Source organism: Trichechus manatus, unplaced genomic scaffold, assembly GCF_000243295.1.
Source record: "Trichechus manatus latirostris isolate Lorelei unplaced genomic scaffold, TriManLat1.0 scaffold00086, whole genome shotgun sequence".
Taxonomy (NCBI): Eukaryota; Metazoa; Chordata; class Mammalia; order Sirenia; family Trichechidae; genus Trichechus; species Trichechus manatus.
The window spans coordinates 1,605,335-1,630,441 of NW_004444022.1; the positions used below are offsets into that span (position 1 = coordinate 1,605,335).

At 39.9% G+C, this 25,107-nt stretch overlaps 1 protein-coding gene across 3 annotated transcripts in view; it reads right to left on the minus strand.

Annotated features, from left to right (window-relative positions):
• The window catches only part of HEPH (hephaestin), a 224,063-nt gene that overhangs the window by 87,837 nt on the left and 111,119 nt on the right, over positions 1-25,107 (minus strand). For all 3 annotated transcript variants that reach the window (XM_004381519.1, XM_012557005.1, XM_004381520.1), the window contains 3 exons: positions 19,209-19,422; positions 17,444-17,583; positions 16,566-16,697 (listed from right to left, as the gene is read on the minus strand). In XM_004381519.1, the coding sequence (XP_004381576.1) occupies positions 16,566-16,697; positions 17,444-17,583; positions 19,209-19,422 (486 nt within the window). The remainder of the gene's footprint in view (positions 1-16,565; positions 16,698-17,443; positions 17,584-19,208; positions 19,423-25,107) is intronic.

The window sequence follows — 25,107 nt, forward strand, 5'->3', positions numbered from 1 at the left end:
AAAGCGTGTAAAAAATATTTCATGAAAATAGTAACCAAAACAGAGCTGGGGTGGCAATATTAATATCAGGCAAAATAGACTTTACATTAAATTCTGCCACAAGATACAAAGAAGGACATTATAATCATAAAATGTTCAATTCATCAAGAAGGTATAACAATTTTAAATATGTTTACATCCAACAACAGAGCCCAGAATATAGGAAACAAACACTGACAGAAATGAAGGGAGAAGTAGACAATTGCACAATAATAGTTGGAGACATCAGTACACCACTTTCAGTAATGGATAGAACATTTAGACGAACATCAATAAGGAAATAGGGACTTGAACAACACTATGAACCAACTAGACACAACAGACATATATAGAACATTCACCCAACATCAGAATAATATGAATTCTTCTCCAGTGCACATGGATCACTCTTTAGTGATAGACCAGATGTTAGGTCACAAAGCAAGTCTTAATAAATATAAAAATATTGAAACCATACAAAGATTCTTCTCCAACCACAAGAGAAAGAAGCTAGAAATCAATAAAAGAAGAAAAACTGGAAATTTCACAAATACGTGGAAATTAAACAACATACTATCACACAACCAACGGGTCAAAGAAGAGATAACAAGGGAAATTAGAAAATATTAAGAGATGAATGAAAAGGAAAGCACAACATAGAAAATTATGGGATGCTGTGAAGATAGTACTCAGAGAGAAAGTTGTAGCTGTAAATGTCCACATTAAAAAGAAGAAATATCTCAAATGAGTAACCTAACTTTACACCTTGAGGAAATATAAAAAGAGAAAACTAATTCCAAAGTAACCATAAGAAAGAAAATAATAAAGATCAGAATGGAGATAAATTATATATAGAATAGAAAAACAATAGACTGAAACAATAAAACCAAAAGTTGATTCCTTGAAAAGTTCAATAAAATTCACAAACATTTAGGTAGACCAAGGGTGAGGGGGGGAGAGGGAAGATGCAAACAACTAAAACACAAATGAAAGTGGGGATGTTACTAGTATCCAAAAGAATGAAAATACTTAGGAATAAATTTAACCAGGGAGATGAAAGACTTGTATGCTGAAAAATAATAAAATATTGCTGAAAGAAACTAAAGAAGACCTAAATAAATGGAAAGACACCCCATGTTCATAGATTAAAACAAAAAACCCAAACCCATTGCCGTCGAGTCAATTCCGACTCATAGCAACCCCATAGGACAGAGTAGAACTATTGCCCCATAGGGTTTACAAGGAGCAACTGGTGGGTTCAAGCTGACAATCTCTTGATTAGCAGCCAAAATCTTAATCACTGCACCATCAGGGCTCCATATTCATGGATTAGAAGATTTAATATTATCAAGATGTCAATATTATACAAAGCAATCTACAGATTCAATGCAATCCCTATCAAAATTTCATCAGCTTCTTGTGCAGCAATGGAGAAGCCTCAAATTCATATGGAATTACAAGAGGCGCCGAATAGTGAAGACAATCTTGTAAAAGAAGAACAAAGTAAAAGCCCTCACACCACTTGATTTCAAAACATACTGTAAAGCCAAAGGAATCAAAAGAGGTTGGTACTGGCATAAGGCTATACAAATAGACCAGTGGAATAGAATTGAAATTCCTGAAATAAGCTTATACGTCTATAGCGAATCGATGTGCCAATTCCATTTCATAGGAAAGGAAGAGTCTCTGAAACAAATGGTCCTGAAACAACTGGATCTCGATGTGCAAAAGAATGAAGTTGAACATATACCAAAACCATATATATGAAAACTAACTCAAAAAGTATCAATGACATAAATATAGGAACTAAAACTTTGAAATTCTTAGAGGAAAACATGGGAGTAAAGCTTCAAGACATTTTTTTGAAAATGGATTCTTAAATATGACACCAAAGCTTGGGCATCAAGATAAAATAAATTGGATTTAATCAAAATGAAAAATGTTTGTGCAAAAAAAGGACTTTATTAAAAAATGAAGAGACAACCTACAGATTGGGAGAAAATATTTGATAACCATATAACTGAGAATGGGTCAATATCCAGAATACAAAAAGAACTCCTACAACTCAACAATAAAAAGACAAAATGACCAATTAAAAATGGACAAAAGACTTGAATAAACATTTATCCAAATAAAATATGGCAAAATCAGATTTCCACATGCACAAAAATTAAACAGGATCCATGCCTTACACCATACACAAATTCAAAATGGATTAAGAACCTAAATGCACAAACTAAAACCATGAAATTCTTAGAAGAAAATGCAGGGCCTAACTTTGAACAATGGATTATCTAATGTAATAATAAAAGCACAAACAGTAGAAGACAAAATAAACAAATAGGACATCATAAAAAATAAAAACTCTTGTTCATCCAAAGACTTCACCAAAAAAGTGAAAAGACAAGCTATAGAGGTAGAGTATCTTTGGAAATCATATATCCAATAAGAATCTAATAACTAAAATATATATAAAACTTTGACAACTTAACAAAAAAGACATATAATCCAATCATAAAATAGGGAAAGGACTTGAATAGACATTTTATCAAATAGAATATTTAAATGATGACCAGACATATGAAAAGACGATCAGCGTCACTAGCCATCGGAGAGATGCAAATCAAAATTACAATGAGATAACATTTCACTCCACTAGGATGGCTAATATAAACACACCCACATCCACACCCACACCCACACACACAGAGAGAGAATAACAAGAGTTGGTAAGGATGCAGAGAAATTGGAACGATTATCCATTGCTGATGGAAATGCAAAATGGTACAGCCGTTGTGGAAAACAGTGTGGCGGTTACTCAAAACACTAAAAATACAACTACCATATGACCCAGCAGTTTCACTCCTAGTTGCATACTCAAAATACTTGAAAGCAGAGACTCAGATACTTGAACATCAGTGAAGTTCTATTGTTCATTACAGCACTATTCACAATAGCCAAAAGGTGGAAACAATCTAAATGCCCATCAACAGATGAATGGATAGACAAAATGTGATACACACATACTATGAAATATCACTCAGCCAGTGAGGAAATGACGTCTTGATATATGCTGCAGTATGGATGGAGCTGAAGACATCATGCTGAATGAAATAAGTCAGTCACAAAGAACAAATATTGTATGACCTCACTTATATAAAAAGACAAGAACAAGCAAATGTATAGAGACCAAAGTTTTTTAGTGGTTATCAGAGGCAGGAACGGGGGGGATTGCTTAAGAAGTACTAAGATTTGTTTTATGGTTAAGGGAAGCGTTGCACAGATAATTACTATGATTGTAATTACTGTCAATAAGTTGTAAAAAGTTGAACTGACAAAAGTTGTATGATAGATATTTTACTACATCGACAAAAAGAGTAGCTGCTGAGACTGATTATGTACAGCCTCATGAGATTTAGTTTCTTGGTTTGGAGGCTTAAGGTCATGGTGTCATGAGACATCCCAGTTAATTGGCCTAATATTGTGTTTAGTGCTTCTGTTCTACCTCCTAGTTCACTGTGTAGTGACTGGGGTCTTAAAAACATACAAACAGCCACCCAAGGCTCAACTTCTCTCTATTCTCCTGGAGCAACAGAGGAAGAAGGAGAGTCAGGAATAGGAGGAGTAAATGGATGCGTGGCTAATTGCTTCCATGAACAACTGCCTCCTCTGCCATGAGTCCAGAAAAAATGGATGGTGCCCGGCTACCATTACTGAACATTTTGATCAAAGATTCCGATCAAAATGGGGAAAATATAGAACATAATTTCAAATTCTCAAGGAATCCAGATTTTCTGGAGCCATGGAGGCTGGAAGAACCCCCCAAAACTATTGCCCTGAGATAATTTTTAAAACTTAAACCAAAAATATTCCCTGAAGTCTTCTTAAAACCAGATAATAGTTTAGCTTAACTAGTAAAGAATGTCTACCTTGAGCATTATGCCCTTTTAAAGATCTATTTATATGGATTTATATTGAAAACAACAACCCGAAAGATTAGATAGGAACCTTAGGAGGCAGTGACTTTATGTTATTGGGGGAGGAACAACTTAGAAAAGGAAAGTCAGAACGGTTGCACAACTTGAAAAATGTAATCAACGACACTCAATTGTACATGTAGAAACTGTTGAATTGGTGTACATTTTGCTGTATATATTCTCAACAACAACAAAAATAAAATAAATTATGTAAAAAATGGCAAATAAGGACATGAAAAGATGTTCAACGTCATTAGTCATTAAGGAAGTGTATATTAAAACCACAGTGAGATACCATTTCACCCCCACTTGGATGGCTATAGATACTCTGCTGGTGCAATGGTTATGTGTTCAGCCGATAACCTAAAGTTCCGCAGTTCAAACCCACCAGTGACCCTGCATAGAAAAGATCTGGCAATCTGTTTCTGTAAAGATTACAGCCTAGGAAACCCTATGGGGCAGTTCTACTCTGTCACAAGGGTCACTATGAGTCGGAATCAACTCAACGGAACACAACAACCACAAGGATAGCTATTATCAGAAAATTTGAAAATAACAAGTACTGAAGAGAATGTGGAGAAATTGGAACACTCATGCATTGCCAGTTGGAATGTAAAATGGTTCAGCCACTATGGAAAATGGTTTGGTGGTTCCTCAAAAAGTTAAACATAGCATTACCATCTGACTCAGTAATTCCACTCCTAGGTATACACCCTTGAAAGTAGGGACTCCAACAGATACTTGTACATCAATCTTCATTGTGGCACTATTCACAATAGCCAAAAAGTAGAAACAGCCTAAATGTGTATCAAAGGTTGAATGGATATAAAAAATGAAGTACATGCATACAGTGGAATAGTACTCAACCATAAAGAGAAATGAAGTCCTGATACATGCTACAAAATGGATTTACCTTGAAAACATTATGCTAAGTGAAATAAGTGTCACAAAAGGACAAATATTTTATGATCCCACTTATGTGAAATATCTAGAATAGGTAAGTATATAAAGACCAAAGTTTATTAGAGATTAAGAGGGGTAAATGAGAGAGAGGGGGAAAGTGTGAGTCATTGTTTAATGGGTACAGAGTTTCTATTTTGGATGATGAAAAATTTTCTAAAGAAGCGGTGGTGGCTGCACAACATTGTGAATATAATTAATGCTACTGAATTTTACTTCTAAAAATGGTAAAACAGCACATTGTTTTATAATACATATTTTACCACAATATAAAACAAGAATAGTAGCCAAATGAGATTCAAAGTACCAGTTTCTTTAATAGAGATAGTGTCCACTAACCACCATTGTAGAGTTCTAATAACAGATGAGTTGAAGAAAAAAGCTTTGTGCTTCCTCTTTCCAGTCTTACAAAATTAAGGTTTCTAGGTCTGCAGTACAGGTCCTGTCATAACTCATCCATCCAGTTCACCCAGTTGCAGACACAGATCAACTTACCGCATTGAAGCAGCAGTGCAAGGAGGAGTGCTGACATGAAAGAAAAAGTAACACTCCACCCTAGTAAGACACTTAACGACACACAACCTGAGTTCTGACTAATCAGATTAATAACCTCTCTTGTGAGGAGCTGGTTAAGAATGAAGGTAGGGCATAACATAGTTCATAAAGAAAATGTTCTACATCTACTTTAGTGAGTAGCGTCTGGGGTCTTAAAAGCTTGTGAACAACCATCTAAGATACTCCACTGGTCTCACCCCTTCTGGAGCAAGACAGAATGAAGAAAGCAAGTACAAGGGAAAGATTTGTCCAAAGGACTAATGGACCACAACTACCATAGCCTCCACCAGACTGAGTCCAGTACAACTAGATGGTGCCTGGCTACCACCACTGATTGCTCTGACAGGGATCACAACAGAGAGTCCTGGACAGAGCTGGAGAAAAATGTAGAACAAAATTCTAACTCACAAAAGAAGACCAGACTTACTGGCCTGACAGAGACTGGAGAAACCCAGAGAGTATGGCCCCCGGACACCCTTTTAGCTCAGTAATGAAGTCACTCCCGAGGTTCACCCTTCAGTCAAATGGGGCACACCAGCCAAGGGGCAAGGATGAGAAGGCAAGAGGGGACAGGAAAGCTGGTAATAGGGGACTCAAGGTCGAGAAGTGACAGTGTTGACATGTGGGGTTGTTGTTAACCAATGTCATAAAAACAGTATGTGTATTAATTATTTAATGAGAAACTAATTTGCTCTGTAAACCATCTAAAATACAAATAAAAAAAAAAGAATAGACTTCCAGGGAACATGGTGCTATAGACAGAAGAACCACACTGACCCTCCACAGAAAAGATCCGAAAAACTAAGTTAAACAGAGGCACATGCCAATCCTGAAACACTAGGCATCAAATGAAGAGATAAAGAACTTAGCCAAGCACTGAATGGAATAAGAAACTGGTAACAGAGAGCTAGGAGAGATAGATGCAGAGGTCCTCTATCGGCTACCATGGCACAAATCCACCATCTTGGACTCCTATTGGAGATTGGCGAACAGGGGTATGAGAAAGAAGCTTTGTGGAGTTTCCAAAAGGAGAAAGAACAACCAGTAACCAGTGATATATGGTTTCCCACCCCCCACCCTTCTTCACCCCTACTCAGCCTCTTCTGCTTCCTGCTGCTGGAAAGCACTGGCTTCACTCCAGTGTCACTTGGATTCAACCCGTCCGCACTCGCCAGCTCCCTGAATGCCATTTGTTGCCTGCTGGTGTTGCCCTTTTCTGATTCTTTAGATTTCTTCCTTACCTCTCACCACCTCTCCTCCTTTCTTTCAAATACTTGGCTCCATGTGCCACCTTTGCTCTTCCTGAAAGGCTGCGAAACAACACTTGACTGTGAAACTGCTTCCCATCCCGTGCCACCATGCTGGTGGGACCCCAGGGGCTTTTTTTGTTTGTTTATTTGTTCTCATTTGTTCTGTTTATTTGTTTTCTTTTTCTTTTCTTGGCTTGGGAGCCCTTCTAGCCAGGAAGTACTGTGTGGCTTGGGAGCTGCTCCCTTACTCTGCACAGATGCGTAGTGACATTCTTGGGGGCATTTCTTTTATCTTTTTTTTTGTTTTTGTTTGTTTGTTTTCGTTGTTTTGGGTTTTTTGTTTCTTTGTTTTGCTTTCTTCTCTCTCTTTTTCTCTTTTTGTCTTTCTTCATTTCCAGTTTCTTGTGTCTCTATATTTACCTTCTCTTCCTTTCTCGTGAATACCTGGTGCTGTGTGACACCTTTACCCCTTCTAGCCAGGCTATACTTCACAGCCTGGGAGAAACTTCCCCATTCCTAGTGGCCGTACCAGTGGGATCCCTGGGGACTTTTCTTTTTTCCTCTAACTTTTATTTATTCATTTTTTACCCTTTTTCTTTTTTTTTCCATTTGTTTTTCTCCATTTCTCAGTCTCTCATCTCTCCACTCCAACAGCAAGCTCCCTTAGCACTCTTTTTTGTTTCTTTGTGTGTGTTTTTGTCTCCTGTTCCTCTCTCCTCTTTACCATACCCATCTTAGTGCCACACATCACAATCTCCTCTCTCCTTCCTGCCTACCTGCACTGTGTGCTGAACATCACACCCTCAAACACACAGTCACGGCCTACTGGAACCTGCCCTGCACTAATTCCCAGCCTTCCCTGTCGGCCCTAGTACGTGCCACAAACAACCATTTCAGCAACTCCCCTTCAGCTGGACCTGCCCTGCTGTACCATACCTAGTGACTGACCCTGCCCATTGAATAAGGAGGTGAAAAGTATCATGCCCACAGATGAGCAAACAACAAAGAATGCACAGCCCGCCTGCTCAGGCATAACCAAATAAAACAAAAAAGCAGGACAAAAGAAACAAATCTACAATCAATAAATGAGGAAAATACTGAATGCCCCGAAGATAGCAGACAATATCAAACCATATACAAAAATAGGAAAGGAAGGTTCCAGTAGGCATCCAACATAAAACACCAGATCACCTTCCAGTAAAAGAAAAGTCACTAGAACTACCTAACGGAGAATTCAAATCTCTAATATTCAGAGCTATTCAAGAGTTAAAGTAAAAAGCAAACAAAAATGAGGAAAAATAGACAAATTCATGGAAAAGGCAGACAAATTCATGGAAAATACAGACAAAAATGAAAGAATTCAAGAAATAATACAGGAAAAAATGCTAAAATAAATTCACAACTAGAAATCATACAAAAACAACAATTAGAAATCTGAAAGATAAACAACAAGATTTCAGAAATGGACAGTGTCATAGAAGGTCTGAGGAGCAGGTTTGAAACGATGGAAGAGAGGATCAGTGATATTGAAGACAAACACTTGGATACAACTCTGATGAAAAATCAGAAAAAAGAAAGAAGAAAAATGAAGAAACACTGAGAATTATGTGGGATAAAATCAAAAGCAAAACTCTGCAAGTGATTGCAGTTCCAGAACAGGGGGAGAAAACAGAAAACACAGAGACGATCACTGAAGAACTGCTGACAGAAAACTTCCCCAATATCATGAAAGATGAAAAGCTGACCATCCAAGAAGCTCAACGAACCCCATATAGGATAGACGTCAAAAGAAAATCACCAAGGCATATCATAATTACACTCACTAAAATCAAAGACAAACGAATCCTAAGAGCAGCTCGAGAAAAACAAAAAGTCACATACAGAGGAGAAAGCATAAGACTAAGCTCAGATTATTCGGCAGGAACCATGCAGGCAAGAAGTCAATGGGATGACATATATAAAACCTAGAAAGGAAAAAACTTTGCAGCCAAGAATAATATATCCTGCAAAACTCTCATTCAGATATGATGGTGAAATTAGGTCATTTCCAGATAAACATAAATTAAGGGACTATGTAAAAACCAAACCCAAATTTACAAGAATTATTCAAGGGAGTCCTTCGATCTGACAAGAAACAACATTGGTACAAGAAAAGGTCATGGAAGCTCCATAGATACTTCCAAATTCAGTCCCTGAGGGACTGAATTGCTGGGAAGAGGGCTGTGGGGACCATGTTCTCGGGGAACATCTAGCTCAAATGGCATAACACAGTTTATAAAGACAATGTTCTACGTTCTTCCTTGGTGAGTAGCATCTGGGGACTTAAAAGCCTATGAGCAGCCATCTAAGATACTCCACTGGTCTCACCCCTTCAGGAGCAAGGGAGAATGAAGAGAACAAGACACAAGGAAAACATTGGTCCAAAGGACTGGTGGACCACAGCTACCAAGGCCTCTACCAGACTTAGTCGAGTACAACTAGGTGGTGCCCAGCTACCACCACTGACTGCTCTGACCAGGATCACAACAGAGGGTCCTGGACAGAGATGGAGGAGGATGTAGAACAAAATTCCGACTCACAAGAAAAGACCAGATTTACTGGCTTGCCAGAGACTGGAGAAACCCCGAGTATGGCCCCTGTACACTCTTTTAGCTCAGTGGTGAAGTCACTCCCGAGGTTCACCGTTCAGCCGGGGATTGGACAGCCACATAAAACAAAAAGGGACTAATGAGGCACAGCAGTCCAGGAACTAGGACTAGAAGGAAGGACGGAACAGTAAAGCTGGTGATAGGGGACCTAAGATTGAGACGGGACAGGGTTGACATGTTGTGGGGTTGTTAACCACTGTCATAGGGCCATACGTGTACTGTTTAATGAGAAACTATTTGTTCTGTAAACCTTCATCTAAAGTACAAAAAAAAGAAAAAGAATTATCTATGTGAGATCAAATTGACAACAGCAACTCAAAAAGTTTTGTGGGAAGACTAGGGGACAGTGAGTTGAAGATAATTGTGATGGAATAATTTGGAAAAGGATAGTGAGAATAGCAGCACAACTGGAAGAATGTAATCAATGTCACCGAATTATACATGTAGAAATTTTTGAAATGATGCATCTTTGGCTATGTATATTTTCACCACAAAAAAAAAAATAAAAAAGATTCTCCAAGGTCGAGAAGGGAGAGTGTTGACATGTGGTGGGGTTGTTAACCAATGTCATAAAACAATATGTGTACTGACTGTTTAATGAGAAACTATTTGTTCTGCAAACCTTCATCTAAAGTACAATAAAAGAAAATGTAAAAAGAAAAGAATGAAGGAAGAAGGCAGAAGTGTGGAGCTAGTAACAGAGTCATAGTATTTCTACTGCTACTGACAGAGGCAGATGCTTGGTCTGTTTCAGGGATTTTTATTCTCTTCTACTAATCAATTGATCTATCTATCCATTCATTCATTTATTTTATCATTCTGATTCTCACATGTGTTCTGTCTTCTCCTTTGCGTGTGTTTGTGTCTATTCTGCTCTTTTTATAACTTAGATGGGATTAGATATAGAATCAACCCTACACTGGCATGATCTCAGTAACATAACGAAAAGAAAACCCTATTGCCAAACAGCATTATATCCACAGGTATAAGGGCCAGGAATTCAACATGTATTTTGGGGAGACACAATTCAACCCATAATATCCAGTGTCAAAAATCTACACAGTCTGTACCCAAGACTAAGTATAAGGGTCTTCTGGGACGATTGTATTGTAACCATTTTTTTTTAAATCAGTTAACATATCATAAACACCTTTCCATGTTATTCGATATATTTCTACATCATCATTTTTCTTAATGATAAATAACTTCTTTGTTGTTTTCTAATAACAAATGTAATGTATCCTCCACTATTTAATTAGTTGTTTCATCTTGGACAACTTACTTAAAACCAAAGACAGTTTCACCAGCAGTAAAATGAGAATGGCATAATTCCTACCTTTTGTTGTAAAAATTAAAAGAGAACATGAATGAAAATTATTTAGCACAGTGTCTGATAAATAAGGCAGTATTTTAAATATCAGGGTTTTGATTTTTAATTCAAACAGTAAAGAAAATTATTTTTTAAATGTGAAAATAACCTATAATCCTACCATCCCATGGTAACTCTTTTTTAAATATTATATTGTTGTAAAGTATAGAAAACACAATATTTGCCATTTCAACAATTTTCAGTGTACCATTCAGTAAGTCCAATTACATCGACCACGTTGTGCAACCATCGATATCTGTTGCCAAAGTTTACATCCCCATAAACAATAACTCAAAGTCAATGGACTTAATAATATTGTCAAGATGTCTACACTCCCTAAAGCCATCTATAAATTCAATGTAATCCCCATCAAAATTCCAACGGCCGTCTTTACTGAATTGGAAAAGCTAATCCTCAAATTGAAACTGCAAAGGGCCCTGAATAGTCAAAGCAATCTTGAAAAAGAACAAATCAAAAGAGTCAGTTCTGGTAATATGATCTTTTTTTTTGTTACAGTATCATACTACATTACTTGTTGTACCTTTATAACATGTTTTAATATTGGGTTGTACTGTCTTCTTTCATTAAGTTTTTCAGAAATGTCTTGGCTCTTCTTGTCCAGGTATTCTTTATTCTTCAAATGAACTTTATATATATTTTATTTCAGTGCACTTATATCCAAATTGTGATTTTGATCAGAACTGCCCTAAATCTATAAATTATTTAGGGTAGATCACCTCCCCTTAAGTGATGGTGTTCCAAATTGTCATTCTCAGCTGAATGTTATTTTCTCACTACACATTATCTCACTGTGTGATGTCATACATAATCGTGATTTCAACTATCATCGATTGCAGCTTCTGATGACTGTGAAATTTCTATATCTACGCTGGGTGTCTCTTCCAAGCTACAGACCCACATCTCAAACTGAGTATAACCTCCTTTCCTTACAGCTCTCTCATTTCCACCAAATGCCTTACCTCTTATTCAAAAAAAGTAAAAATAAACTCAATATCTTCCACTCTAAAAAAAACAAAAATATGCCCCCCCCCAATTCTACATTTCCTATCTTTTCTGTGAATGACACTACTATCCAGGTGCTTAATACAAAGACTTGGGGGTTATCCTAGTCTCCACCATTTCCCTTATCTCCTCAACATCTGTTCAATCTTTATATCCTATGGATTTTCCCCTAACATCTGTCAAATGCATCTAATTCTCTCCGTCCGCATTCCCTTAGTTAAAGCGATTTTCATCACTTGTCTGGATTAGTACGACAACCTTCTAACTGATTTTCCTACTTCCAATGTATCCCTTCTCTCCTTTTTGGTCATTTATTGATGATTTTAATACCTGGCTCACCGTCTTCCCTTCCATCCCAATTTCCATCATCTTCCTGAGTGACTTCAATTTCCCTGTGTATGACTTATCCAACACTGCCTTATCAGTTCCTTGACCTCCTCAATTCCAGTGCCCTTCACCTCCACTTACTTTTATCCTGTTCACACCCTAGACCTTCTCATCACCTTAAATTATTCTGCCTATGTCTTAAAATTAAACCACACTCACGGTTTCCACTTCTGTATCTATCAATTAATCTTTAGTCCATTCAAATCTGTATTCTTTTCCAGCTAATTTATCAAGATCACCAGCCACTCTCCTGTTGCTGTATCCAATGAGACATTGTCCATCTTTACCTTATTAACCTCTCTGAAGCAGCTGAAACTGTTGACCACTCCATCCTGGAAATGTTCTTCTTCTTAACACCTGTGATACTATCTTCTCCTAGATTTCCTCCTACCTGCCTTGCTACCTCTCAAGCTCACTTTACAATTGGTACATCCCTTATAATTTGGTGTTCCTCAGGGTCTCATCTGGGAATTCTTACTGTATTATTTCATATATCTTCTGGGATGACTACGTCCATTCCTGTCTTCAATTATTACTAAATGTTGATGCCTCCAAAATCTATTCCTTCAGATCATACTTTTCTCTGAGTTCCAGAACTTTAGGTTTATTAGATAGCTCTATTTTGTTGTTTTATACACACTTCACATTCAACAAATTCAAAGGTGATCTCATCATCATCTTACCTCCCCTGATCCTGTCTCCTTCCTCACATGTTCTCTATCTTGGTGAACGGCATCACTATTTACTTGGTTTCCCAAGCCAAAAATCTGAGTATCATTCAAGAATATTCCTACGAATATGTGGGTGTCATTCAAGAATCCTTCTCTTTCTCATCTTCCATGTCCAATTAATCCCCCAAATCCTGTTGATTCTACCTCATTGATCTTTATGGAATCTATCCCATTTCATCTACTCCAACTTTCATCTCTCTTACTAATGGGCCTTTACACATTGCTTTCTCTACATCTGGAACTTCCTTTTCCCTGATATTCTCCCACACTACCCTTCAATTTTATGCCTGTTTCTTATTTTTTAGATCAATGGATTTCAAAGTTTAGTTCTTGAACCAGCAGCATCAACATCACCTGGGAATTATTAGAAATATCAAATTCTTGAGCCCCATCACAGACATACTAAATCAAATACTCTGGAAGTAAAGCCCAGCAATCTGAATTTTAAGGTGATATTCATGAACGTTAAAGTTTGAGAACTACTGATTTAGATCTCAGCTTATATATCACCTCCTCTGGGAAACCAGTCTTGACCATTGAAACATTAGATTAGGTATCTTCTTCTATACTTCCCTAGCACACTGTAAAAACTCCTATTTAACACATATCACACTGCATTAAAATAACCTGTAATCACCAGTTTACTTGTCTTGCTATCCTAATAGTCCCAATTCTTTAAGGGAAAGAACAAGTATTATTTATCACTGCATCTACAACTTCTAACATTGTTTCTTCACCCAGTAGGCCTCCAGTAAGTATATATTCAATGAATGAATGAATAAATGGAAGAGAATGTAGCCAAGAGTATGCTCACTTTACATTCAGTATTAGGAGCTTAGTGTGGACTGAGTTGGGATTTAGTCTGTACTAAAAAGATAAGCTATCACTCATCTGCCAGTTTTTCGTACTGTAGTGGTTTGTGTATTTCTGTGATACTGGAAGCTATACCACCAGTATTTCAAATACCAGTAGGGTCACCCATGGTGGACAAGTTTCAGCAGAGCTTCTAGACTAAGACAGACTAGGAAGAAAGGCCTGGCAACTTACTTCTGAAAATTAGCCAGTGAAAATCCTATGGATCATAACACAATATTGTCTGATACACTGCTGGAAGGTGAACCCCTGTCTTAGTTATCTAGTGCTGCTATAACAGAAATACCACACGAGGATGGCTTTGACAAAGAGAAATTTATTTTCTCACAGTCTACTAGGCTAGAAGTTCAAATTCAGGGCATCAGCTACAGCGAAAGACTTTCTCTCTCTATTGGCCTTCTCATCAATCTTCCCCCAGACTAGGAGCTTCTCCACACAGGGACCGTGAGTCTAAAGGACACGCTCTGTTCCCGGCACTGCTTTCTTGGTGGTATAAGGTCACCCTTCTGCTCAATTCTCTTTCCTTTGTATCTCTTGAGAGATAAAAGGCGGTGCATGCCACATCCCAGGGAAACTCCCTTTACATTGGATCAGGGATGTGAAGTGGGTAAGGGTGTTACAATTCCACCCTAATCCTCTTTAACATAAAAATACAATCACAAAATGGAGGACAACCACACAATACTGGAAATCGTGGCCTAACCAAGTTGATACATATTTTTGGGGGACACGATTCAATCCATGACCTTCCACTCTTTGCCCCCCAAAAATCACATGCTTGCAACATGCAAAACATATTCACCCCATCATATCATAGCAAAAGTCTTAACTCTAAGTCCAAAACCCAAAAATTGTTCCTCATCTGTGAAATCTAGAATACAAGTTATCTGCTTCCAAAGGTACAATGGCAGAACAGACACAAGCTAGACATTTCCATTACAAATGGGAGAAACTGGAGGAAAAGAAGGGATAACAGACACCAAGCAAGTCGGCACAACACATTAGTCCTCAAGGCTTTGAAAACAATCCTCTATTCTCTGAGACAATTTACACAATGGTCCTGCCCTCCAGACTCTAAGTATTGGCCACACTCTCCAAATTCTTAGTGGCGGCCCCTCGGCCCTGGGCTTCAGCTCCTCTTTCCAGACCCACTGGGACGGCAACTCTGCTCCCTCGGCTTTAGGCTTACCATTCTCCTAGTCCATCTGAGTGGCAACTCCACCCTTAGAAACACCAAAAGCCATGGCTCCACCATTTGAAACCCCAGAGGTAATGGCCATACCTTTTGAGACTGAGGCAGCTTGGCTTTTTGTGTTCCTTGTCTCTTCAGCTTCTGCTTCCTGTGGTCTCTCAGCCCTCATGCCTGCATCTGCCCTGCTGGGGCAAGTGTTCCAAATCTCTGTAGCTCCACCGATAAGTGCCTGGAGGCACACCACTCCACCAGGAAGCCTCCTGCACACAGGCACTCAGCTCCCTTGCTTCGTGGGTCAGCCAGCCTAGCTCCACTGATCAGTGCCCAGAGGCACCCCACTCCACCAGGAAGCCTCCTGCACACAGGCACTCAGCTCTCTCGCTCATGGGTCTGCTCCAGTACCATCTTGCACTGGTCTCTTGGTTCTGCTGCTGCTGGTTCTCTGCTGCTTCCACTCCTCTATCCATTCACAGTTTCAAAACAGCTTTCACATTTTAGGTATCTGTTAGAGTAGCACCCTACTCTCTCAGTACCAAATTCTCTTAGTTATCTAGTGTTGCTATAACAGAAATACCACACTTGGATGGCTTTGACAAAGAGAAATTTATTTTCTCACAGTCTACCAAGCTAGAAGTTCAAACTCAGGGCGTCAGCTCCAGGGAAAGGCTTTCTCTCTCTATTGGCCTTCTCATCAATCTTCCCCTGGACTAGGAGCTTCTCCATGCCGGGACCCTGGGTCCAAAGAATGCGCTCTGCTCCCGGCACTGCTTTCTTGGTGGTACGAGGTCTCCCCTCTCTGCTCATTTCCCTTTCCTTTTTATCTCTTGAGAGATAAAAGGTGGTGTAGGCCATACCCTGGGGAAACTCCCTTTACATTGGATCAAGGATGTGACCTGTGTAAGGGTGCTACAATCCCACCTTAATCCTCTTTAACATAAAATTACAACCACAAAATGGAGGACAACCACATAATACTGGGAATCACGGCCTAACCAAGTTGACACATAATTTTGGGGGACACAATTCAATCCATGACAGCTCCCTAGGTTGGAAATCACTCAAAATACACAGTGGACTCAAGCATACCAAATATCATGAAGATGGCACAGGACTGGGCAACGCTTGATTCTGTTATGCATGGGGTTTCCATGAGTTGAAGCCAACTCGAAGGCAACTAACAACAAGAGGATAATAACTGATCTATGGATGGAGTTGGGGATCAGTCTGTGGTCTGGACTAGGCCACACTGTAGCCAAGATTAGAAGCTCAGATAGTAGCTAGGTTAATGTCAGAATCTATAGCGGGTTAGAAGCTCAATCTATGTTCAGGGTTAAGGGCAGTATAAGGCTCAGTGTGTGACCAGGGCTAGGGATCAGTCTTTGATGAAGCAAAAGATCTAAGGTAGGTAGCCTGTTCTGAGACTGATTGCAAGTATTTCATAGTGACAAATACAGGCTACGGCTTAGTCCTAACCAATATTCCTGTTTCAGAACTCTAAGAGCATTTTTTAAAGGAGAAAGCCATAGGGTCAAAGCAGAGGTGCTACACATCCTTTGTCTCTTCACTGAGTGTCCCCACTCACCAGGTTCAGCAGCCAGTGGTTGGCTGTTACTAGATTCTAGCACTCCATGGGCATGCACAGAGTAGGGGCGGCTGGCATTATTCTTGAACACCACAGTCAGGATATCACCAACCTCTCCTCTGATCAGTGGACCTAATATATGCAAAAGAAGAAACGTCCCATTATTGGAGCAGTGAAACAGGAGGCATTAAAGAGAGGGATATACAAGGGAGCTCCCTAGAATCAGGGATTTGCCCACCCACAGGATGAGGATACTTCAACAACAGGATTATGCCTCCAATTCTCCCCACTTCTCCCACCCCAATCCTTTCTCCATAATAGCCCAAGGCTCTAGGGAATCAAAGCTCTGTGGAATCATTGATGGCAAGGAGTGAAAGTTCAGCCCAGAATACAGAGTGGCTGGGGTCTCTTCGGAGGCCAGTGGGTCCCTTTTGGGACAGGACAAGAATGAGGAAACCCATTGGCTCCTATAAAAGTGAAGAAAGCTGTAGCAATAATTAAACTGCAGAACAGGAGTAATACTGGTTCCCTGTATCATTTTTTCCTACTCTTTGATATTCTTAAGTTACACCTGCCTCTAGCACCTGTTTAAATCTATTATCCTCAGAGACCCATAATTATAGAGGCCTGGGAAAATCTGGTTCAAGTTGCAGCAAAATTCATGCATTCCTCCCTTTGAGTTATCTAGTCTGATTAAATTTTAGTCCATGGCACATGAGTCAGTGCTTATTTTCATGGCTGCTTTATAAAATATGACTATAGCTTCAGCATATCATAAAGAAAAGCTGAGAATGAAGAGGGGGAGAGGCCTTCCTGATATGATATATCAGGAGCAGCTCAGGGTTTTAGACACTAAGAAGGAAGTGGGATTCCTTTACCCAAAATTCCCAAGTGCTCTTCGAGCTCGGTCCTTGGCCGAGGGATCCTGAATGTACCATCAGTGTATTCCCTGAATACAGCTTTCTTGTATCTGGAACCCAGGAGCCCATCCTTGTTGCTCAGGAAGATGTGACCATAACTAGAGGAATCCAAAGAGTGGTATCAGTACTTGGCCCTTAACCCCTCATTTTCAGATATGGGGAAGTTAAGTCCGAACCATGTTATAGATAGAAAAGGGAGGAGACCTGCTAATGCTGGATTGCCCACCATGTTGGCTGCATAATCACAATTAAAGATGGAAGGTTTCAGTATCTATTGGTGTTTCCTTGCTTGCCTATCTTCCACATAGGAATTTGAAGTGCACTTACTATGGTAAGAACACTGGGATAACAATCAGGAGCCCTGAGTTCTAACTTCAGTCTTAAGGATGTCTTAGATGGAATTAGTTTGACAAATGGACAAAATACAAGGTGGCTGAAGAGTACAAAGTGCTGCTGTTGCTGGGTGGGGTGGGGAAAGGTAGAGGAAAAGAAACATTACAGATTTTTTTCTTATGTGATGCTTTCCAATTTACAAAGAGATGTATTATTCATTTTATCACTTGACATTTCCAACAGGCTTATGAAGTAGGTAAGTCCCAGAGATGGAATCATCAGCCCAGAGGTGACAGGTCTTACCTACAATGACACTGTCAGCCAAGAAGCGAGCCAGGACTTAGATCCAAGCCTCCCTCCCTTTACAGTCATGTCCCTTTCAATTGCACCACATCATTTTACAGATGAGTAAAACAAGATTCAGAGAAAGGAAGTCACTTTTTTTCAGGTCTCAGAGTAAGTTAGCAAGAAGGCTTCATCCTTCAACAACCAACATATAAGACAAAAATTGGAAAAGGACAATGAAGGCACTGGAAACAAATTTTGTAGTGGAGACTGCTAAATTATATCTCAGTTTCCATTCTCCCCTGCTTCTTTCCTCAGTAATAGAATTCCCTAGATTTTAGCTAGGCATATGGCTGCCTAACAGGAAATTAAATTTTCTAGCTGACCTTGCAGCTAAGTATAGCCATATGAATAGGTTCAGCACAATAGAGTATGAGAGAAACTGATGTATACAACTTTCAGATAATCTCCTTACAGACAATGCTGATTACCCTGGATTTCCTTCTCCCTTCTTGATAGTTGGGAATGGCTACAATTGAAATGTACATCTTGGTCCCAGAGATAAAAGCAAGAGTGAAGAGTGGCATAGTTCACCTACCAGCCCTGAACATTTATGTTTGTACTGTTATTTGAGCAAGAAATAAAATTCTATCTTATTTAAGCCACTTTATTTTGGACTTTTTTGGCTATATAACTTAAACTTTACCTTAATTAATGCAATGCCATTTTGTCAAAGAACAGCTGTGCTTGGGGCATTCAGTCCCTTGAGTAAATCCTCTATAAGTTTTAGGTCCCAGGATAGGTTCTTCTGGTTAACCAGAGGAAGGAAAGTAAAAAAGATGGAAGAGAATGAGAGTGTGGGCAAGGTATTTTACTTCAGTCCTACAGTATTACTGCAAGCTAGAAGAAGCACTGAGCTGGAACTTGGAAGACATGCATTCTAGTTCTTGTTCTCAGATCTGTTGGTATCATTTTTTGTAGATATGTTGATATCTTAATAAATAATCTTAGATGTGTCCCTTCTCATCTCAGAGTTTCACTATCTTCATCTGAGAAATGACCCAGATTTTTTGGAAGTGTGATCTCTCTTTTTCTGAAACCTTACCTCTCCTTCTCAGACTGGTTGTGCCATTCAAGTTCCCAGCTCCTGTCAGGGCAGTAGTCCCACTCTACTTCTTCTGCCATGATGTAAAAGATTCTTGCAGCCTGGTAACGCTGGTGAGGGGTAGCTTGGCGGCCAGGACACTGGGAGACATTGTAGATTGCACTCATTCCTGCTTCCCGATGGTTGCCTGCTTGGCAATAAATCTCAAAAGTCCCTGAGGAAGGAACAGAGAGTAAAACTTGAATCCTAAGGCAGAGCCAACATGGAGCCCTAGACAGACGCACCATGCTATGCCTCTGCATTAAAGACCTGAAAAACTAAGAAAAACAGATACAAACATCAATCCTGGAACCCTAAGCATCAAATGAAGGATAAAGAACTAGATCAAACACTGAATGGAAGAAGGAACTGATAGAAAACAGAGAACAAAGAGAGACACAGAGTGGCGGTCCCCTGCCAACTGACATTGCACAGCGTCGCTGTCTTGGAACACAGCCAGCAATGACCCTGGGCAGGGAGTAGGGGAAGGCAACCTCACAGAGCTCCTAACAGGAGACAGAGCCCTGGTAACCAGAGAAACAGGCTTTCTCACCCCTCACCATTCAAGTGAGCAGAAGCACCCCTCTTCCTGGGAGCTCTCACCACCAGGGTCCACAATACAAGATACCCTCCCAGCCCACCCTGTCCTGCCCCCACCCACTATTTGGCTTTTTAATTTGTTATGTTTCTTCCTTTTCTTTATCCCTCTCACTTAGGCCAGTACACCACCTCCCCTCCTTCTGCCAGCCCACCCTGTGCCATCACGGCTAGAGGCCACCAGTCCACCACTGCCCTGGGTCCTCCTGTCCCCACCTGCCAGCTCCTGTCACACTGTCATTTTTTGTTTGTTTTTCTTTTTTCCCTTTCCCCTTTTCGTTCTCCCTTTCACCTAGCCCTATACACCACCGTCCTCTTCCTGCCCATCCCCACTTTGCTGCCACAGCCAGATAGCCACTGATCCACAACTGCCTGGGGTCCACCCAGCCTCCATCCACAGTCTCCTGCTGTGGAATCATTTTTTTTTCTTTTTCTTTCTTTTTTCTTTCTGTTCTGTGTTTTCTTTCTCACTCCCACCTAGTCTTATACCAGAGCCCCCCCCTTCCTTCCCACTGACCCTTGGGTCCTCCCTGTCCCCACTCACCAACACCCACCACTCTGCCTTTTTTTAATGATTTTTTATCATTTTTTTCTTTCTTCCTTTTCTTTCTCCCTCCCACCTAGCCCTGTACCTACCCCCCTGCCCGCAGGCCCCCACGGCACTGTCATGGCTAGATATCCACTAGCATACTGGCCCACTGCTGCCCCTCGTCTGCCCTGCCCCCACCCACCAGCCCCCATCATGCCAAAATATTTTATCTTTCTTTGCTTTCTTGTCTTTCCGCCCTCCACTTAGCTCAGTACGTCACCTCCCTTCCTTTCCCACTGGCCTCTGGATCTGCCCCACCTCCACTCACCGGCCCTCAGAGCAGCACCATTTTTTTCTCCTTTTCCTTTTTTCTCTCTCTTCCTTTTCTTTCTCACTCCCACCTAGCCCTGTACACCACCTCCTCCCACTTCCTGTCAGCCCCTGCCACACTGCCACGGACAGAGTGCCACTGGCACACTGGCATGCCATTGCCCTGTGTCTGCCCCACCCGAAACCCTGACCCCCACTGCACAGCCATTTATTTATTTATTTTTACTTCTTTTTTTTCCTTTTTTATCCCTCCCACCTAGTCCAGTACATAACCTCCCCCAGATTCCCACTGGCCTCTGGGTCTGCCACCCCCCACCCACCAGCTACCATTGCACCATACTTTTTTTATTGTCTTTCTCCCTCCCACCAGCACCTATGCTACTTCCCTCACTTCCTGCCAGCCCCCACTACACTGGTATGAAGAGAGCATCCCTGGAGCTAAGTTTGCTGGTGCACTGGGCCTGCACCACTCCTCCCCCTTCTCCACTTGATCAGCTGCTGAATGGTGGGAAGCCAGCTCACACAACTTCCTGTGTGACAACCCTTTCTATTTGGTGAGGGGTTTTCAAGACTCCCACACCACTTGACCATCATCAGGAGGCAGACTTCACCCACCCAGTCTGCCCTCAGCCACCTCACAAAACTAGTGAACAGAAAAGCAGGCTTGCCCTGCCTGCTGCTACCCTTCACACCCAGACAAGGTGATGAGAGCTATCAGCCACATGGACGAGCAAGTAGCAAAGCATGTCTGGCCCATTCGCCCTGACATTTCAAAACAAAACAAAAAAGCAAGATGAAACAAATGAACATGCAATCAGTAAATAAAGAAAATAATACCTTAATATCTTGGAGGCAGCAGACAGTATCAAAACACATATTACAAAGCAGCACAACATGGCTACAACAAGTGACCAAAATAAAGAATCAGATAACATTCTGGAAGAAGAAAAGGCAGTGAAACTATCTGATACGGAATTCAAAAGATTAGTATTTAGGGCTCTGCAAGAGATTAGGAGCATGGTAGTGCAGTAGTTAAGCATTCAGCTGCTAACCAAAAGGTCAGCAGTTCAAATCCACCAGCCCCTCCTTGGAATTTCTATGGGGGCAGTTCTACTCTGTCTTCTAGGGTCACTATAAGTTAGAATCTGCTAGACAGCAATGGGTTTTTTTTTTTTTTTTTGGAAAGAGATCAAGGAAAACAGACAAAACCAAGGAAAAAAAAAGGCAAAATCATGGAAAACACAGAAAAATCCCTAGAAGAATCCAGGAAAATAATATGAGAACAAAATTTTAAAATAAATAATTAAAAATCATCAAAAAAAGCAAGTAGAAATCAAAAATATAAACAACAAAACTTCAGAAATAAACAACTCAGTAAAAGATTTTAGAAGCAAATTTGAAACAATGGAAGACAGGTAGTGAGATTGAAGAAAATCCATGGACACCATTTTGCTTGAGGAAAAGTCAGAGAAAAGAAAGAAGAAAAATGTAGACAACCTAAGAATTATATGGAACACAATCAAGAGCAAAAATTTGCACTTGATCAGAATTCCATATTGGGGGAGAAAATGGAAAACAAAGAGATTTACTGGCAGAAAACTTCCCGAATATCATGAAAGACAAAAAGCTGACCATCCAAGAAGCTCAATGAACCCCATATAGGATAGACCCCAAAAGAAAGTCACCAAGACATATCATAATCACACTTGCTAAAAACAAAAACAAAGAAATGAATCCTGAGAGCAGCCTGAGAAAAATGAAAAATCACATACAAAGGGGAAAAATAAGACTAAGCTCTGATTACTAAGCAGAAACTATGCATGCAAGAAGGCAACGGTTAAATATATATATAAAATCTTGAAAGAAAAAAGCTGCCAACTAAGAAGAATATATCCTGCAAAACTCTCTCAAATACAAGAGTGAAATTAGAACATTTGCAGATAAACAGAAATTAAGGGAATTATTAAAAACCAAACCAAATTTAAAAGAAATATTAAAGGGAATATTTCAGTTAGAGAACCAACAACATCAGACTACCACCTGAGTCTAGGACACAGAATAGCATTAGCCAGATAACAACCTAGGAAAAGAACTCTCAATAATAAAACAAAGCAAAAAGACTTACAACAGGGAAAAAATCTATAAATTATGACAACATCAGAACAATAAAAGGGGGAATAAATGGTGCAGGTATAGAACTTTTGAACAGACAGGAAGTTAAGGCGATATTAAGTAGTAAAATACGGGTTCAAACTTAGGAAGAGAAGGGTAAATTTCAAGATAACCAGAAGGAAAGTTAACACACCTACCCATCAAAGTAAAAAGAAGTAAAACATAAAGACTCTGTAAACACAAAATTTGTAATAGCAAAAGAAACAAAATCACAAACAAAAGAACTTAGCACAAGAAAGTAAGAGGAACAAAGAAAATGTCAGCACCAAAAAAAAAGCACACCAATATGACAGCAATGAACTCACACCTAATGTGATGAGACGGTATTTCAATTACACTGAACAGAAATGGCTTAAATGCAACTGTAAAGAGACTGAGAGTGGCAGAATGGATAAAAAAAAATGACCCATCAATATCCTGTCTATATGAGACATACTGTAGACACAAAGCTACAAATACATGAAAAATTAAATGATGGAAAAAAAACATCAAACAAGCAGTAACCAAAAAAGGGCAGGAGTGGCAATACTAATCGCAGATAAAATAGACTTTAAGGCAAAATTAACCATAAAAGACAAGAAAGGACATTATATAATGATTAAAGGAGCAATCCACCAAGAAGTCATAACCTTAATAAATATCTATGCATCCAACATAAGGGCTCCAAGATACATAAAACAAACTCTAACAGCACTGTAAAGAGAAGTAGACAGTTCCACAATAATAGTAGGAGACTGCAACATACAACTCTCAGTAAAGGACAGAACACCTAGAAAGAAACTCAGCAAAGATGTAAAAGATCTAAAGGCCAAAATCAAACAACTGGACTTCGTAGACATATACAGAACACTCCACCCAATAGCAGAGAAGTATATATCCTTCTCTAATGCACAAGGAACCTTCTCCAGACCAGACTACATTTTAGGCCCCAAAGCAGCCCTCAATAAAATCCCAAACACAGAAATAATGCAAAGCATTCTCTCTGATCACAATGCCATAAGAGTAGAAATAAATATCAGGAAGATTAAGGGTAAAAAATCAAATACATGGAAACTGAATAACACCTTGCTTAAAAACAACTGGGTAATAGAAGGATTCAAAGAGGAAATAAAAAATTACTCGAATCAAATAAGAATGAAAACAGTACATACCAAAGCCTTTGAGACACTCAAAGGAACTGCTCAGAGGTCAACGTACAACAATAAACTCACACATTAAAAAAGAATGCACCAAGGTTCCGGCAAAATGGAGCTCTAGGCAGAAACACCATGCCATCCCTCCACAGCAAAGATCCGAAAAACTAAGCTGAACAGAGAATACAACAATCCTGAAACCCTAAAACATCAAATAAAGAGATAAAGAACTCAGCTAAGCACCAAATAGAGTGAGAAAACTGACAGAGAATGGAGAGCGAGGAGAGATTCATACAGAGGTCCCCTACCAGCTAACGCTGTGCGGACCCACCATCTTGGACTCCTATCGGAGACCAGCAAATGGGGGTATGAGAAAGCAGCCTCATGAAGCATCCAATGGGAGACAAAACAACCATCTTTCATGTCACCATTCCAACGGCAAGCTCCCCTAGCATTCTTTTATGTTTGTTTGTATGTTTTTGGCTCCTGTTCCTCTCTCCTCTCTCTCATATCCACCTTAGCTCCACACATAACAATCTCCCCGCTGCATCCTGCCTACCTGCACTGTGCGCTTGACATAAAACCACCAAGCAGCATGGGCATGGCCTACTGTAACCTGCCCTGCACTGATTACCAACCTGCTCTGGTGGCTGTAGTAAGTGCCACAAACAAACCGTCCCAGTAACTCCTCTTCAGCTAGACCTGCCCTGCTGTACCATATCTAAGTGACTAACTCTGCCAGTTGGAGAAGGAGGTGAAAAGTATTGAGCGCACAGACGAGCAAACAGCAAAGAACATACAGTCCACATGCTCATACGTGGTCAATATTTTTTTTTAAAAAGGGATGAAACAAACAAATCTACAATCAATAAACGAGAAAAATAACTACTGAATGCCCCGAAAACAGCAGAGAATATCTAAACATTTACAAAAACAGAACAGGATGGTTCCAATAGGGGTCCAAAATAAAACACGAAATGACTCTCTTGTGGAAGAAAATACACTAGAACTACCTCATAGGGAATTCAAATCTCTAATACTCGGAATTCTCCAAGAACTGAGGCAAAAAGCTGACAAACAAGAGGAAAAAATAGACAAA